Below are 16,373 nucleotides of genomic sequence, written 5' to 3' on the forward strand. Positions count from 1 at the left end.
GCCCGACTGCGCGCTCCTCTGTGACAGACACACAATTTCTTACACTAGATAAAAGCATTACCTGCGGAGGACCTGAGTAATGAGAGATAAAACAGGTCCAATAAAGAGCTTTACATTAAGACGGTCACACAATCATCACACCCAGCACCGTGTCATATACATAAATGTTCCCTAGAATTTGGATTTTTAAGGACATCGAGGAAAATGTAACAAAAGTGTGAAAATTTATGGTAATTTAAAGGGATCCCATCATTAAAACTCAACACATAGGAATAGCCTTAAGAAAGGCTATTCTTCTCCTACCTTTAGATGTCTTCTCTGGGCTGCCGTTTGGTAGAAATCTTGGTTTTTGTCAGTATGCAAATGAGTTCTCTTGCCGCACTGGGGGCGTCCCCAATGCTGCGAGAGAAATCTCCAGCGCCGCCTCCATCTTCTTCAGGAACGGCCTCTCTTCATGTCTTCTTCCGGTGCGGACAGTAAATCTTCTAGGCCTTGGGCAGAGCTGACTGCGCATGCTCACAGGCCGCAAGAAAATGGCCGTTTATGCAGTATTGTAAGCAGCCATTTTCTTGTGGATGATAGGCATGCGCAGTCGTCTCTGCTTGAGGCTGCGGGGAGAGGTCGTTCCTGAAGAAGATGGAGGCGGCACTGGAGATTTCTCTCACAGCATTGTGGACGCCCCCAGTGCTGCGAGAGATCTCATTTGCATACCGACGAAAACCCGAGATTTATACCGAACGGCGACCCGGAGAAGACATCTAAATGTAGGAGAAGAATAGCCTTTCTTAAGGCTATTCCTACATGTAGGGACAAAAAAAATTGAGTTTTAATGATAGGATCCCTTTAACGGCTTGTGCAATACCAAGCACAGCCACTATAAAATGAACGGCACTGTACTTCGTAATTAGCAAAGAAACCGCAGCACTGCTCAGAACATTGCCGCCTCTGTAATAGGCTGATCGGCATGGGTGCTGGGTGGCATACCTCACCAATAGGCCTTCAATAACTTAGTATTGGAAAACTTCTTTAGGCCAGGCTCCCATCTTGAGAAAACCTACCGTTTTGGCCTCAGCGGAAACACCGCGGCCAAAAAACCCGAAGCGTTTTAGGGTGCCAGCAAAGTAGATGGGATTCTGGTTGGTTCCATTCACACATTGCAGAAAAAAAGAGGAAAATATGCCATTTCAAAACCGCTTGGCACTGGCAGATTCCACCTCAAATCAGCTCCAAATTCTGCCTGACTCTGAATATCCAATATTATTCTCTGTAAGTATCCCGCGTCTCTGTCTCCCTTTGCAAACATTGGTGTCAGACTCCCTCTTCAGATCCATGTCCAGATGTAACAGCAGTAGATTGTTTGTCTACAGTTACCTTGGACAATCGCACGGACTGCGCAGGACTACAGTGATGTCACATCGGTAATATACATAGCATTTTACGGTCTGACCCAATTTCCCCAGGATATATCGGAGGGAATGATGACCGACAGCCGTCACTCCAATGGAGACATCCTGCAATTACCCGCATGTCACGTACCATGCATCATCCACAACGTACTTCATACCAGAGGAGAGGACGACCAGGAGGAGAGTGCCGAATATTATATCAGGCACCATGTCCTCTGCCGTGAACAACCCATAAAAGTGACCGCCATACCTGATCCATGTCCATCGTGGTTTCTATCATTTCCTGGAATTTGGCGAAGTCTGAAGTCAGATCTATGAGAGGAGTGACAAACACAGCCAAGAGCAGCATCTGGTGCGTCCCTGGAGAGGAAAAGCAACATTGACTTTAATATGCACGGGTTCTCATGATATAGTTATGTGTGCACATGAAGAATAGCACTATATCACACCACTATATGACTGCTGTAGGTCATATTCTACCAGTATGTGCTATGCTATGAAGTCTCCCATAGACAGCCCATGGCAAAAACAGCAGATTCTGCTCCCTAAAAAGCATTATACAGCAGCCGTGTGCAGGGAAGCTAGAAATTCTGCACTGCTGTGAGATACAACATGCAATAGAAGCTGCAGCGCTGTGTCCTCCTGCACACATGATTTTATTCAGTGCACTATTGGCTTTCCTGCTTTGTGTCCACAGGCTGGAGTTTCGGCACCGATCTCTGTCCACCGTCAGAAGGCGTTCCTGACAGTCTAGCTGAGCTGTGGCGAATGTCCCCTGACAGTACTCGTCCATAGCCCTGTACTGTTGGAGGAATGACGCTGAGCTGTCAGAATGCTTTATTGCTAATATACACCTTGGCACCCCAGAGGCTCGATGTCACCCTAGTAACCCTAATTCCTCATCCTCCCCAACAGCCACGGTCCCATTGAGTGCATAGGGCTTATCCTTTCCTGACTACCCATGCACAGTACGAGGTTTTCTATGGGTCCGCGTGCGGGTCGCGAATCCTTGCCGTAACACTCAGAGCATGTCCTATTCTGCTCAGGACCAGCCCATAGAAGTCTACGTGTAATCCCTATTTACAGAACACTTACCTATCTACGGTTTTTGCAGACATACGGCACACAGACCACAGAAACAGAATACGGAGCCATATTGATGCCGTATACCAGGGGACTGGCATAGATTTGGGTTTTGGTGCTCTGGACCTACCATGGGGCTCATTCCTCCAGTCCTCACTTTATAAAGACTGCTATATGATCTGTCTTAGTAAATTCCCATCTAGAACACAACACAAACATGGTCCCACTTTGTAGGACCATCCTGACCCACCGCTGCCTTTAGAGAACGAGGGAGCATTCGATTATTTCAGAGCCTTGTTCATATAAAGCCCATCAATCTTCGGTCTCCGTACACACTATACGCACCGCACTAATGGAAGGAACTAGTAAACATGGCGTTGGCTTCGGAGTCTCCCAAACAGATGTTTTTCTGTGTGCACTCGGCTTTATAATGAAGTGCCGTTCATGTGAGAACCGCGCGGAGTCTCTCGCAGCGAGTCGCCTTTTGTTTTACAGGCACAATCCAGGAAAATGACGGTATTAAATATTTATAAATAGGATCCGCGTTCAGCCGCCGCCGAAGAATGGCACGAAATGCAGAAGGAGGGTGAATGAAAGCATCAGCGTCAAGATGCTCTCGAGAAGAAACACGGATACTTGAGAAGAGTGTTAGACTATGAAAGGAGACAACGTGAGGCCTGACAAGAGGCTTGTGTACATACAGGATCAGTCTGAACAGGGCTGCAAAAAATCTCATTTATCCACATTGAAGCGGAAGCCTCGACAGGCAGGTCTGACACCTCGCACGAAAAGGCGAGAGGCGACTGCAATCCTTGGAAAATGACTATATCCACAGAGGAGAAGCAGAAATAAGACGCCGTGCTTACAGGCCATGTCCTTCCACTGACAGCAAATCTCAGCAGGACAAATGACGGGCCCAGTGATTGTGCTGAAGGGGTTAAAATTACAATCTATTATTTAATCCCCTTAAAAGGGATTCCTAGGGACTGGGGGTTCGGTATAATTAAAAAATAAGCAACACCCAACGACCCTCCAAGTCCCCTTCTTCAGGCCCTGCCCAGGCTGGACGTGAAGCGGCCCAGGAGATTGCTGTGGTCAGTCAGGGCTCGTTCACATCTGCGCCCGGTCTCCGTTTTTGCAGGTTTCCGTTTCCTGCACAAAACAAAACAGTACAATGAAAGCTGCAGGACTCTTTCATACCCATTCATTTGAATGGGTTTAAAATGTGTCCGGCCGTAAGCGTTTTATGCTCTCCGCGGTGAAACAGTTTTTTTTTTTTAACCGGATACAAAGTCAGACATTCAGTACTCTGTGTCCGTTTTTAAAAAACCGCTTTCGCTGCGGAGAGCATAAAACGCTCACCGGCGCTTACGGCCAGACTCGGCATGACAGGTTTCCATCTTCTACATGTGCAGAAGACGGAAACCTGAAAATGGAGATCGAATGCTGGTGTGAACCCAGCGTCACTGGTCTTGGTAGTCACAGGCTTATCTGCAGGCTTCGACTATCCATTGATCATGTGATTCTAGATCAAAATGTAATTCACTTTTATTAAAATGTGGCTGCTTTTTACCCTTAAAAAAATCTCTCTAAAGTTCCTGCCACTAGGTGTCTCCCTTCTAGATAGCTTGCAGTTCAGTCCCTGTTACCAGACAAGTGATGTCTCCATAGATTGAAGACTGATTCACAGTGAATGGAGGGGAGGGGTTGATTCTCTTAACAGTGTTAATGTAGATGGGAGGGCTTGATTCTCCTCACAGCCTCCAAACTGCTTTCTATGTGCAAAGAACAGAACATTCTGCAAATCTCACAGCTTACAATGTAAGAAAAGTCTATGTACCTGTATCCACTTCTGGCTGCTTTCCTGCCTGTACTCATAAATCGCTCTCTTCCTGTATCATGCCTGCACGTATTTATCCTATACTTGCAGTTCAGTGTTCCTGGGTCTCCTATATTATGGTCACTACTACTGGTTTGTATTGTACAGTTACTCCTGGCAGAATCACATGTAAATAAACCAAACTAGTTATAATGGCTAGGGGAGGGGGCAGACTTCTCCTTATTGCACACGTCCATAGCCTCAGAGACCAATGTAAAATGTGCTGCAGCCATAAAGTGATTATCAACAGCAGAAAACCTGATAGGACACCGGGTATGAAGTCTTATACAGTTATAGAAGAGACTGTCCAGCAAGATCCCGCAGATATTTCAACTTTCCATGAAAACTGTGGTACCCTTTAAGTTGCTGTTTCTCTCTTTACCCATTGGGGTGAGCCATTTTTGGACAGTATCTATTGCCCATGGCGCTGAGTTTGTTGCTGCCGTTTACTAGTGTGAACGTACCCCTAAGATATCTACTGTCCTCTAAAATGAAGATTTTTATTCACTCTTGCTCAAAGAATAGAGCAAAAACACTGCAAAGAAAACGTTATACGACAAAGCCCTGCACATATATCTATATAAAATGAACCTGCCATAAGACATAGGCGTATTTCTTAAGACGCCGCTATAGCAGCAGCTATAAAATATGTATGATACCCATCGAACCCCATAAACGTTGCAGGCATTGAGATATATTGCTTTCCCCATAAAGTAATATCCACCATTGCAGCAACGTTATCCGGCCATCCAGAGGAGAATAAAACCACCGCCGTATACTATTGAATAATTCACTATAGTGGTTAGATGAAGGAGTGACCGCCCCCCAGGTAGTGTGCGCCAATAAATAACCTGGATTAGGCCCACTCAGGTAAAACGGCGCCACCAGGTGGATTGATGAAGCCAACACAAGGTATCAGGGAAGGCTGACCCCATCGGCTCATTTATCTGTAATTTGCTGCAGCCATCAGTCTGCACTGCGGGGGACGCCGTTTAGCAGATGAAATGCTTTATAAACTATTACTTACTCAGCAGCTCATTTAGAATCACCGAAAAAAATCCCTTCTGTAATGTGAAGCGTAAATGGCTCTGAAAGACTCTAAACAGGTACCTGCGAGGGAGACAGATCAGCCGACTACGAGGAGATATAGCGAGACCGCACTGCGCAGACCGGAGCCGGCAGGAGGCAAAAGGAGGAAACTACAGAGCGGAGACAACGAGGAATCCAGAAATGGTCTCTGCAGACAATAGAGGTTATTACTGAACCCGCAATGTCTAAATACGGAATGGCTGCTGTATACTGACAGGTAAACACCGCGGTAATGCAAGAGAAGCCTCAGGAATGTACAGTCCTCCATCATGGCAGCTTCCACTTTAGTCTCCTAGGACTTGTTTCCATATGGGCATATCATAATGGATTCATCCAGGACTTAGGATAGGTCACCGATGTCTGATGGTCTGACAACCGGGACTCCTACAGATCAGCTGATTGGTAATGGTCTGACAACTGGGACCCCTACAGATCAGCTGATCAGTTTGTAGTGTTCAGGGAAGCCTTGTGGCCTCTTCACTGTATACCAGGCACGGCACACTGAATTCATCACACTGTCAGCTGCTGCAAACGGAGATCGTGGTGCCGGCACCTATATTCCTCCACTGTCAGAAGGGCACGCCTTACAGCTCAGCATCATCGCTGGGATGTGAGGAACGTTCCCTCTGACAGTAGTCTTCCATAGCCTTGTACTGTCAGGGGCGATGACGCCGAGCTGTAAGGCGCACCTTTCTGACAGTGGAGGAATATCGGTGCCGGCGCCACTATCTCCGGTTCCAGGGGAACATACCAGCACAGCTGACAGTGCACAGAGTTCAGCCCACTAGTAATATAATACGGCAGGTGCCAGAGGACATGAAAGGTCTCTCTAAGTGAGGGGTGTATCATCATATGGCTGTATCTCAGGTTTTACACCACCTACAAAAAATCTTCTGGTGCCATTAGAAAGCTGAAAGTCTCAGAATATAAAAATCTCATCCCTGACCATTTTTATCTAGGGATTTCTTGGTTCCTGTTATAGTCATAGCTACCATATTGGTTTTGAGACTCGGCTTTCGAATGACACTAAGTTTACTAGGTGGTATAAAACCAGAGATTCAACCATTTAAGGTGACCATTCTCCCTCTTTGGTATATTGCTACTTACTGGGTGAATACTGGGAGAACTTTAGAACTTGTTCTAAGAAAATACACAAGTTATATTACAAGAATGTACTGCAACCCTCCCACCCCCCTAAAAATAAAGCGAAAGGACAATTACACTAAGATACGCCCACACACAACCAATTTCCACTTTAGATTCTGCAGCAAATTTAGAGGCAAACCTGCAGGAAAACCGGTCAGCGGATTTGTCTTGGATTTGGAAGAAGTCTGCCATGAAATTAACCCTATACGCTGCAGCACTCAAAATTAAAACCATAGTCAATTAAGCTGCAGATTTGGTCCTCAGTATGTGGGTGAGATCTGTGTGAATCTCTGAGGATGTTCCACCCACAAATCCAGAGGGAAAATTCACAGCAAGGACAAAAAAAAAAAAAGTTTCTTTCCAGACCACTAATAAAGAGCCATCACTATGACTGACCCACAAATGTAGTGACATCGGTGCGATGTGCCGAGTGGGTACGGCCTGAAACGTTTCCAGCAGGGCTGTGGGGTACGGAGGACAAACCACCAAAATAATTTTTCCATAGGTTGACTCTGCCAACCGTGGTCAGAGAGAAGAAGTAAAGATGTATGTATATGTGAGTGAGTGTGTATGTATGTGTGTATGTATGTATGTATATGTGCGTGTATGAGTGTGTGCATATGTATGTATATGAGTGTGTGTGTATGTATGAGTATGAGTATGTGTGTATGTATGTATATGTATGTATATATGAGTGTATGAGTATGTGTGTGTATGTATGTATATGTATGTATATGAGTGTATGAGTATGTGTGTATGTATATGTGAGTGTATGAATGTGTGTGTATGAGTGTGTGTGTGTATGTATGTGTGTGTGTATGTATGTATATGTGTGTGTAAGTATTTATGTATATGTGTGTATGTATGTGAGTGTGTGTATGTATGTATATGTGTGTATGTATGTGAGTGTGTGTATGTATATGTATATATGAGTATGTGAGTGTATGTATGTATGTGTGTATGTATGTATGTATATATGAGTGTATGAGTATGTGTGTATGTATGTATATGTGAGTGTATGAGTGTGTGTGTGACTATATGAGTGTGTATTATGTATGTGTGTATGTATATGAGTGTGTGGAGTGTGTGTATGTATGTGACTGTATGAGTGTGTATGTATGTATATATATGTGTGTGTATGAGTATGTGTGTGTATGTATGTGTATATATATGTATATGTGAGTGTATGAGTGTGGGTGTGTATGAGTGTGTGTATGTATGTATGTGTGTGTGTGTATGTATGTATGTATGTATATACGTGTATGTATGTATGTATATATATGTGAGTGTGTATATATATATATATATATATATATATATATATATATATATATATATTAAACTTGTGTGCTCGTCTTTCATTTCAATCCCGTCCCTACAAGTCCATTAATCTCCATCCTTTCTGCAGTGTCTGCAAATACATGCCGACTCCCTTCTTCTTCTTCCCTTGTCCTTACTTGTGTGAAAAATAAAGTAAATTGAAAGAGTAAAGTTGTGTAAACCTGGAGATTAGGGGTCACCGCTATTGCTAATATTAGCGCTCCGGATTGAAAGGTTAGTGGAAATAAATTAAAAGCTGGATCCAGGAAATGAGGCGACAAATCTATAGGAGAATGCTAATTTTACCACTTGCCTGCTCATGCAATGCTTCCGAGCCTCGCTAGGAGTGAAACGCACCTCAAGGTAACGTAAAACATGGCAAGTGGAAAATTATTTTTTACAAAAAAAAACGGAAGGAGTTGGACGGGTCAAGGACGAAATAAGAAAAATTACATTTCGGTTGGATGCTTGCCTGGTCCAACAACTCAATTACTAGTAATGGCTGAATCCATGTCATTGCGGGGTGTGATGAATGACGAGCGCGGCCACTTACCGGGACCGGGAGTCTTCTTAATGGGCGATAATGTAACGAACCCACAGGGAACATTCACAAATAATCATAGGAAAGGGCGGACGTAAGAACGACGCTTCATCTCCAACCCAGGAAGGGTTAGCAGAACATTAACTGTTATATAATACACTCCCTCCATCCACATATATATTTCCTATATACTGTATATAAAAATGAGAGTCTGTGTCTGTCTGTTCTTTATGCGCGACCAAATGACTGGCCCGATCCTCACCAAATATGGCACACAGGTACATCAGGTGTCTGGGAAGGTTTTAGACCTGGTCCCACGTTCCTGAGATATAGTATTTCAAAAAAATGGCATGCATTGGCCAATATAATCATGCAAGTCTTTCACTCAAATTCCAACGGCCATACACACGGTCACATGTCATTTATCCACCAATAGAAGCCAGCAGGCGCTTAGTCTCCACATGCACACAGCTTTACTCCAGGTTTCCATAATAACCCAGCCGTTTTGGTTCATTACTGTTAATCAGCTTTACAGGGGCAGGGCGCTGTGGATGACACTGTTACACAAGGACATGGACACACAGCTTTACTCCAGATTTCCATAACAATCGATTACAGATTTTTTCACTGATATCCAAACTGAGATATACCTGATCACATGACGCTTATGGACCAATGGAAACTCTCAAGTTCTTCATTCTTCACATACACACAGTTTTACACCAGGTTTCAATAGCAAATAACCTATTCCTATGGGGCCATAGGAATATTAAATATACCCGTGTGAAGCTGGGTCCTTCTGCTAATAAATATATTATTATTATATACATACATACTGATCAACCATACCATTAAAACCAACTGCTGAAACAGTCCTGACCGGTCAAATCATGGACTCCACAAGACCTCTGAACAAGTTCGATATTTATTTTTCCAGCAATTTGTGTTGTAATAGCTTTTTTGTGGATCGGACTTGATGGACAAGGCATCACTTCACACATGTATCAGAGAGCCCCTTTCATAATGACCCCATGTTGGTTCAACAGTTCTCTTCCCTTGGAGGATTTAGGTAGGTACTATTCTGGAATGTGGATTTGTTAGGCCAAGCCACTGACTCCAACTCCAAATCCTTCATATATGGCAGACAGTCATGGTCTGACAGGCGCAGAAAAGATCCTCTAATTCATTAAAAAGCCACTGCCAATGATGGAATGAAACTAAATATATAGCAATCCATACAATATTAAAGGGGTTGTCCAGGATAAACTGAAAATTAACCCGTAAACTAAACTCCTTTCCCCATCTAACTTCTAATTTACTTTAATTTAAAAAAAAAGTATATATGTATGTGTATATACATACATATATATATATTTACCCATATCCCTGGAGCGGTCATGTGACCATACCAGGGACACTTTCTGATAAACCGGTGACATCCCATTTCAATGCTTACGAAATGGAATGTCACCATTACTCTTCCCCCTCCCCTATCCCCATCAATACTTACCAAGCCTTCCTGTGTCCGGGAAACGGCTCCTCCCCTCTTCTAGTAGTGGGCAGAATAGGTTAGCTAGGGAGACGGGGGGGGGGGATGGGCTAGTAATGGGTGGGACGCTAGGCTTAGTGAGACAGGGAGGGGTATGTAACAGAGTGAGGAGGGGCTAAGTGAGAGGAAACACAGAAAGCTGCACAGAAGGAAGCTAACACCTTGTAAACAAAGGCAGAGGATGCAGCAGCCACGAGAGACACCCAGAAATCACTCCAAACACTGCTAACGGTATATGGGTGTACTTATTAGACCATTACTAGCACTAACAGTCTTTTCTTAAAAAATTGCCGGAGTTGATAACTTTTTTTTCCAACTCTGACTCCACCATTCACTGAATACCAAGCACAGCACCGTATATTGCATAGGGATTGTACTTGAATGAGACTAGGCTGCTGCTATACAATGTAACCGATGACCGTGACATCTTTACAACAGTCAAGGGGTCGCAGTCTCTTCAACCAGCTGATCTTTGGGGGTCCAGGGTGTGGAACCCTAACCAATCACGTGTCATGTAAATTCCTTTTAAAGGGCGAAACCTTTAAGACACAAATCTGTGTCTAAATGGTGACTGGTCACACGTCCATATCAAAAACCGGTGAAGGACCTAGGACGTGACATAGAAGTTGGGAGGAGGGCATTGGTCAGTTTGTTATTTTACATCATTTTGAGCCTTTTTAAAGGGTTGGACAATCCCTTTAAGTCTGTAGTGGCTTCAAAAGGAATCGCAAATCTAAAGGAAGCTCTTAGACATTTCTCTTCTGTCCTAAGGCTGCATACATAAGATTGTATGTACGTAGCCGGCCCGTGGCTGCGCGACACGTAGATGACATCTGTGCGTTACCCTTGGTCCCATTCACTTCTCTCAGTGAACCCAAAACAGACAGGTATAGGACCTATCCTAAGGTTTGATTGGGAGAATACACGGAGCGTGTGAATGCAGGTGTAGAGAAAAACATGGCGAGCACACAAAGCATGCAGCCCAAAGCATTCTGCAGCAAAAAACACAGCTTTTCCGCAATGTGTGGCTTCAGCCTTAAAAACAAGTCGCCTCCGTAGGAGGAAGATGTTTCCTAGCGGTTCGTCTCAGATTGTCACCGTCTAATAACTCCTTAAACATTTACATATTCTATAATGATTTTTACAGGATTCTCCGTCCTATAAAACTATTGGGTGTTTTAAGCTAAATGGAAGGAAAATTTAGGTTTCCTGGCTTTAGCATCTCCTTGCAAGGTACTTCGTGCTTAAATATTTATGACCCGTTTTAGTGCCTCGGTATCTTATTCTTTTAAGATCTACCGAATGGAGAAACAAGCCAGCTGTCAAAACGCCAGTCCTAGCCGTCGCTGCCGGAGCATTAACTTTCATTTACATCAATGGAGGTTTTAAGATCTGCTAACAAGACGTCTGGAGGTGTTCATGCTCTTGTAATGAATCTGGGGAACAGAGAAAAATTTTGGAAATTCGTCAGCAAGGAAAAAGGAATGAATGTCGAGGAACTGGGGAAGGAGTCGGACTCAGTTTGGCCTACAAACTCCATAGACCTGCTTTATAATCACCTATAGACCTATCTTGCGCCTTCACATTTTACAGTAGGTACCATACCTGCCCAGAGGATACATGTCTACAGCTGAGGAACTGCTTTACGGCACTACAGCCACCACTTGTCATGTGCATTCATCTTAGGCTTATGTGAACCGATTCTGAGGTTCTCAAGAATACACTAATCTTCATAAACAGGCCCCTCAGTTCTTGGGCTATATTCACACCACCTTGCTGATTCTCAGCCATGTTTTGTCTCGGCCAAGTCAGAACCAACGTGACGACATATTTTTTTCAAGGACCCACTTTTAAAGGGAGGTTCAGATCTGTGAAAATGGGGCCGTGTTTCCGATAGGTCAAAAAGAAAAGCCTGCCTCTACTACACAGATCACAGGGACTTCTCCTGCAGGAACAGGGGTTAGTGTGAATACAGCCTTGTGCTGATGTCTCTGCAACATCGGATAGCCAGTTTGTATATACCAGGAGCTTGGCTTGTCTGTGTGTGCACGGCCGAGATGTGGTTACTCCTAGAATCTTCCACTTCACACTCACCTTTACTTGCACATCGGAGTCTCAGCCGTGAAATTGTCCGTGTGCGCCCGACTTACCAGGCTTGTACAGTATGCAGGGGAATCTGTGATGCTAGAAGTCCCTGTCGCCCCAAGAAATATTCTTAGTACTGTAATCTGCCCTTCTCCTTGCATAGTATTCCAGTCAATAAAACAAGAATACATATGGACAAGTGACATGGCAGAGACACGTGCGTGTGAAGAAGAGCCTTAAAGGGATCTTATCATTAAAACTAATTTTTTTCTGCCTACCACGTCAGAATAGCCTTAAGAAAGGCTATTCTTCTCCTACCTTTAGATGTCTTCTCCACGCCGCCGTTCGGTATACAATCCGGTTTTTGTCTGTATGCAAATGAGGTCTCTCGCAGCACTGGAGGCGGGCCTCAGTGCTCAAACAGCACTAGGGGCGTCCCCAATGCTGCAAGAGAACTCTCCAGCGCCGCCTCCATCTTCTTCAGGAATGGGTCTTCTTCGCGTCTTCTTCTGGCGGTGGCTTCTAACTTCTAGGCCTCGGGCAGCCGTCTGCGCATGCCTGCCGGCCGGCCACTAGAGAATGGCCGCTTACAATACCGTGTAAGTGTCCATTTTCTTGTGGTCGGCGGACATGCACAGTCTGCTTTGCCCTAGGCCAAGAAGTTTGAAGCCAACAACCGGAAGAAGACCCATTCCTGAAGAAGACGGAGGAGGTGCTGAATACACGCAGTAGGACGAGGTTTATAGCACTTGTCATGTACCTAAATGTGGTTAAATGTCCGCTTACCAATGTGGCAGAAACAAGGATTCCTGTGGTGCGGCTACTGTCACATCTGTGTCTACACCAGCACAGCAATCCTAGTAAGCAGTGAAAACCGAGTGCGATACATTTATATCTGGAGATCCGATTGAGCAACTGATACAAGTATCTCACAAATCTCTGCAGGCTGAAGCTGTTGCACCATCATGATAAGCACTTTCCACAGAGGTCATCATTGCAATGAAACCCTTCACAGGCCTATTCAGATACAGGGACTCCTACCTTCGTACTTCTCCAAGGCCTGGATGACACTTGGCAGCTGGTTCACCGCCTGGTACAGCCTGTAACAATCCTGCAGGTTTGCATTCTGTCTTTGGAACTTCTTGGCCAAGCGGTTAAGATCCGGAAAGCGACGTAGTAAATCTTCCTGCAGACTTTGTCTCAGCTCGGTGTCCGTCACAAAAGCTTCCACCAAGTTCAGCCTATGAATGAATGAATGAATGAATGAATTAACATATATGTCAGTAAAACATCCGTCACACAAAAGTTATCCTGTTGCAATAAGCGAATTAGATCATCATTCGCCGCGCTTGCTTCTGATTCCTCGCCTGTCACGCCGCAGCGACCAGATGGACCATAGAATAGAATATTGAACAGTCTATTTCAAGCTCCAGCCACCAATTAATGGGCAACGACCGAAACGTCTAGAAACGGGCTATAGCGGAGGACTTCTATGAAACTGATAAAGAATCATGGAGAGTCCGGGCTTTCTACCTGTCATCCAGAGACTCACAGATGGGTACGGAGGGGGGCGCCGTGACAAGCTCCCGTTACAATAACTTATCAATATCACATATGAAGAGGGAAGACTAAGTATACCGTGTCCGGCATGTGCCCAATCCTTGGACACAAAAGCGGCATGGTTGGCTGCCACGTTGCGAAAATGATTTCCTACAATCTCCTGAATCCGCACACTGGGCCCGATTTATAAAGCCTGACAAATAGGACGCCAAATGTTGGCATCTGAGGCATCTCCATCCCAAACCAGTCCCCGTTTGCACACTGTGGTAAGGGCGGCGCAAATGAGGACTTCTGGCGCCAAAATATATCATCCTACTACATAATTACACCCATTATCTGATTTATCCAAATCTGTTCAGCCATACCAAAGTTATAAGCCCTGTATGCGTTGTTGCCAAGGGGGCGGTAGCACCATTTTCTCTGTGCTGTAAGTTATGCAATGTTACCGCCCACTTGACTAATATATCCCAATCTGCATCAACACTATAAGGGCTTATACCTTTGGAATGGCTGAACGGACTTAATAAAACAAAACACCGAAATGCTCAGGATGACAGCACCGATCAGATGACGGATGTCACTTGGTGTTTCAGACCTGGTGACAGTGCCAGGAGAGCGGACGGGTCCCTTTAAATTTTACATGTAAGCTGCTCTGCTGCGCCCTGCAGTTCTCCAGCACAGCCTGCTTATAGTCTCATCTGTACTGGATAGACAGCAGAAAAGATGGAGTCCTAGATAAATGTACCAAATAATAATGCCGTCTCTAGTCTAGTAGTATGTAATAAAGCCTCCACCACGGCCATAAAGCCGGCACACGGCCCTGATTCTGTCACAGATCCCTGCACTGCAATGCAGAGAGAAACGCGACGACTGCAGTCACAACACAGGATGGATTTCCAGTAAGGTGTCAGCCGGAGCCTGGCGTCTCGCACGTCGTATAGGATCCTGCAACACCCACACAATACAGGAGGGCTTCAGTCTGCTCTGTAGGTAAATTATAGCACCCCTATATAACCCCATCTATTATATAGGACCAGGATACTGCCCTGTAGTCGCTCACATCAGTCCCTGCCTCTAATGTCTAGGAATCAGGGCCAATACCAAAGGGATCCATTTACCCATCAGTAGGTTTACTGGGTGGTTGGAGGGACACCAAAATAATAAAGAAAATCCTATCTGATAGCATGCTCTGTGATACGGCGATACTACACAGCAGCAAATAGGAAGGGGGGGAGAACAGGGCGCAGGTTATGGTAATGAGCAGATAAAGTGATTTTCCGCCCCGCAGTGATCCCTCTTTGCTATATATCAGTGGTAGTGAGAGGGATCTCGCGAGTCAGTCATGGAGGGAGGTGTCGGCAGCTCAGGAGCGATTGCAATCCTTGGATTAGCTGCATTAATCATTATACAGAACAAATGCCTTAAAGGGGCTCTCCACTTTTGATGCTTGTTATAAAGGCTCCTTAAAGGGGTTTTCCAGGATTTACGCATTTGGACCCGTGCCAATCTGACACCCAGGACTCCAGATGATCAGTTGTTTCAAGAGGTCACAAGCGCTGCAGACTCTTCACTCTGTCATATTCATTGGTTCAGCCCCATTCAGGTGAATGGGACTGAATGGCAAATAAAAGCACAGCATCTACGATATGTACAGTGTGCTGAGCCTGGAATTCAGTGAAGAGTCACCCAAAGACTACAGCCTCTTCATCAAGCTGATCTGTGTAGGTCCCGGGTGTCTGATCCCCAATGATCACACATTGAGGATCTATCCTAAGAACAGGTCATGAGGTTGTCTCACACAGAAGACTATGTCCTACAGGATAAGTTGCTGATCAGTAGGGGTCCAACTACTGTGGTTGTGTATGTGCAGGGACTCTCCATTCAGTTCTATGGGACCACCTGAGATAGCCAGGCAGTGTGGTCAGCTCATCTGCGGCGGTCCTAGAGAGATGGACAGCAGGGTGCATGTATAACCACGACTTCATTTAAATAGGGAGGGGGATTCTTAAGTCACTGTCGATGTCTTCTGGGAGTTGATAGGTCAGTAATATCGGATTAATGTGGGTCAGATACCTGGGACCGCCACAGATCAGCAGCCAGTGAAGTTCAATGCTGAGCACAACCACTAAGGAGTGTACAGTCCAAGGCTTAGTATTCGTGGAGGCGATATTCAGTTAACCCTTTGGACTCTGCACCAGACTGACTGACATGGTCTCCATCCTTCCATTGTGACTCAGCTTTTCCAAAGCGATGAGTGCGGATCCAAGAGCCTCAGCAGAAATAAAATCTTCTGCTCTTTAGGTTTTAGCTCCTTGATCTGTCAGAGAAACAAACCATAAAGAAGAAAGCCGAGGCTACTGCCCCTTGTCCGGTCCTGCATGTGACTATTACGTCTCTGCTGCACTACAGGCTCCTCCATCTGTTCTCTGCATCCTCCAGCTCCTGAAGGTCCTGGATCTCCTTACATATCCTTATATAGAATTAGGCAAAACCGCTCACTTTGCAAAAAGGAGGAAACTGTCCCTCTAGCGCCACCTTTAGGCTGCAGCCGACTCTGCACCAAATTACAGTAAAATGCACCTGAACTGGACCTGCAAAACCCCTTAATAAAAAAGGATTGTGACACCTTTAATATATGGGAGTGAAATGTATAAAAACCCACCTGAAACCCTCACAGGTTTTACTACGTCATCGCTAGATCCATGGAGAGACCCT

General features: G+C 45.0%; 1 protein-coding gene across 1 annotated transcript in view; it reads right to left on the reverse strand.

Moving 5' to 3' along the window:
- MSH2 (mutS homolog 2) overlaps window positions 1–16,373 on the reverse strand; it is a 67,445-nt gene that overhangs the window by 36,768 nt on the left and 14,304 nt on the right. The window contains exons 7-8 of the mRNA XM_075267018.1: window positions 13,140–13,339; window positions 1,657–1,766 (exon numbers count right to left, since the gene is read on the reverse strand). Coding sequence (XP_075123119.1) covers window positions 1,657–1,766; window positions 13,140–13,339 — 310 coding nt within the window. The remainder of the gene's footprint in view (window positions 1–1,656; window positions 1,767–13,139; window positions 13,340–16,373) is intronic.

The sequence above is a fragment of the Leptodactylus fuscus genome, chromosome 3 (genome assembly GCF_031893055.1).
Source record: "Leptodactylus fuscus isolate aLepFus1 chromosome 3, aLepFus1.hap2, whole genome shotgun sequence".
In the NCBI taxonomy this organism is placed as follows: domain Eukaryota; kingdom Metazoa; phylum Chordata; class Amphibia; order Anura; family Leptodactylidae; genus Leptodactylus; species Leptodactylus fuscus.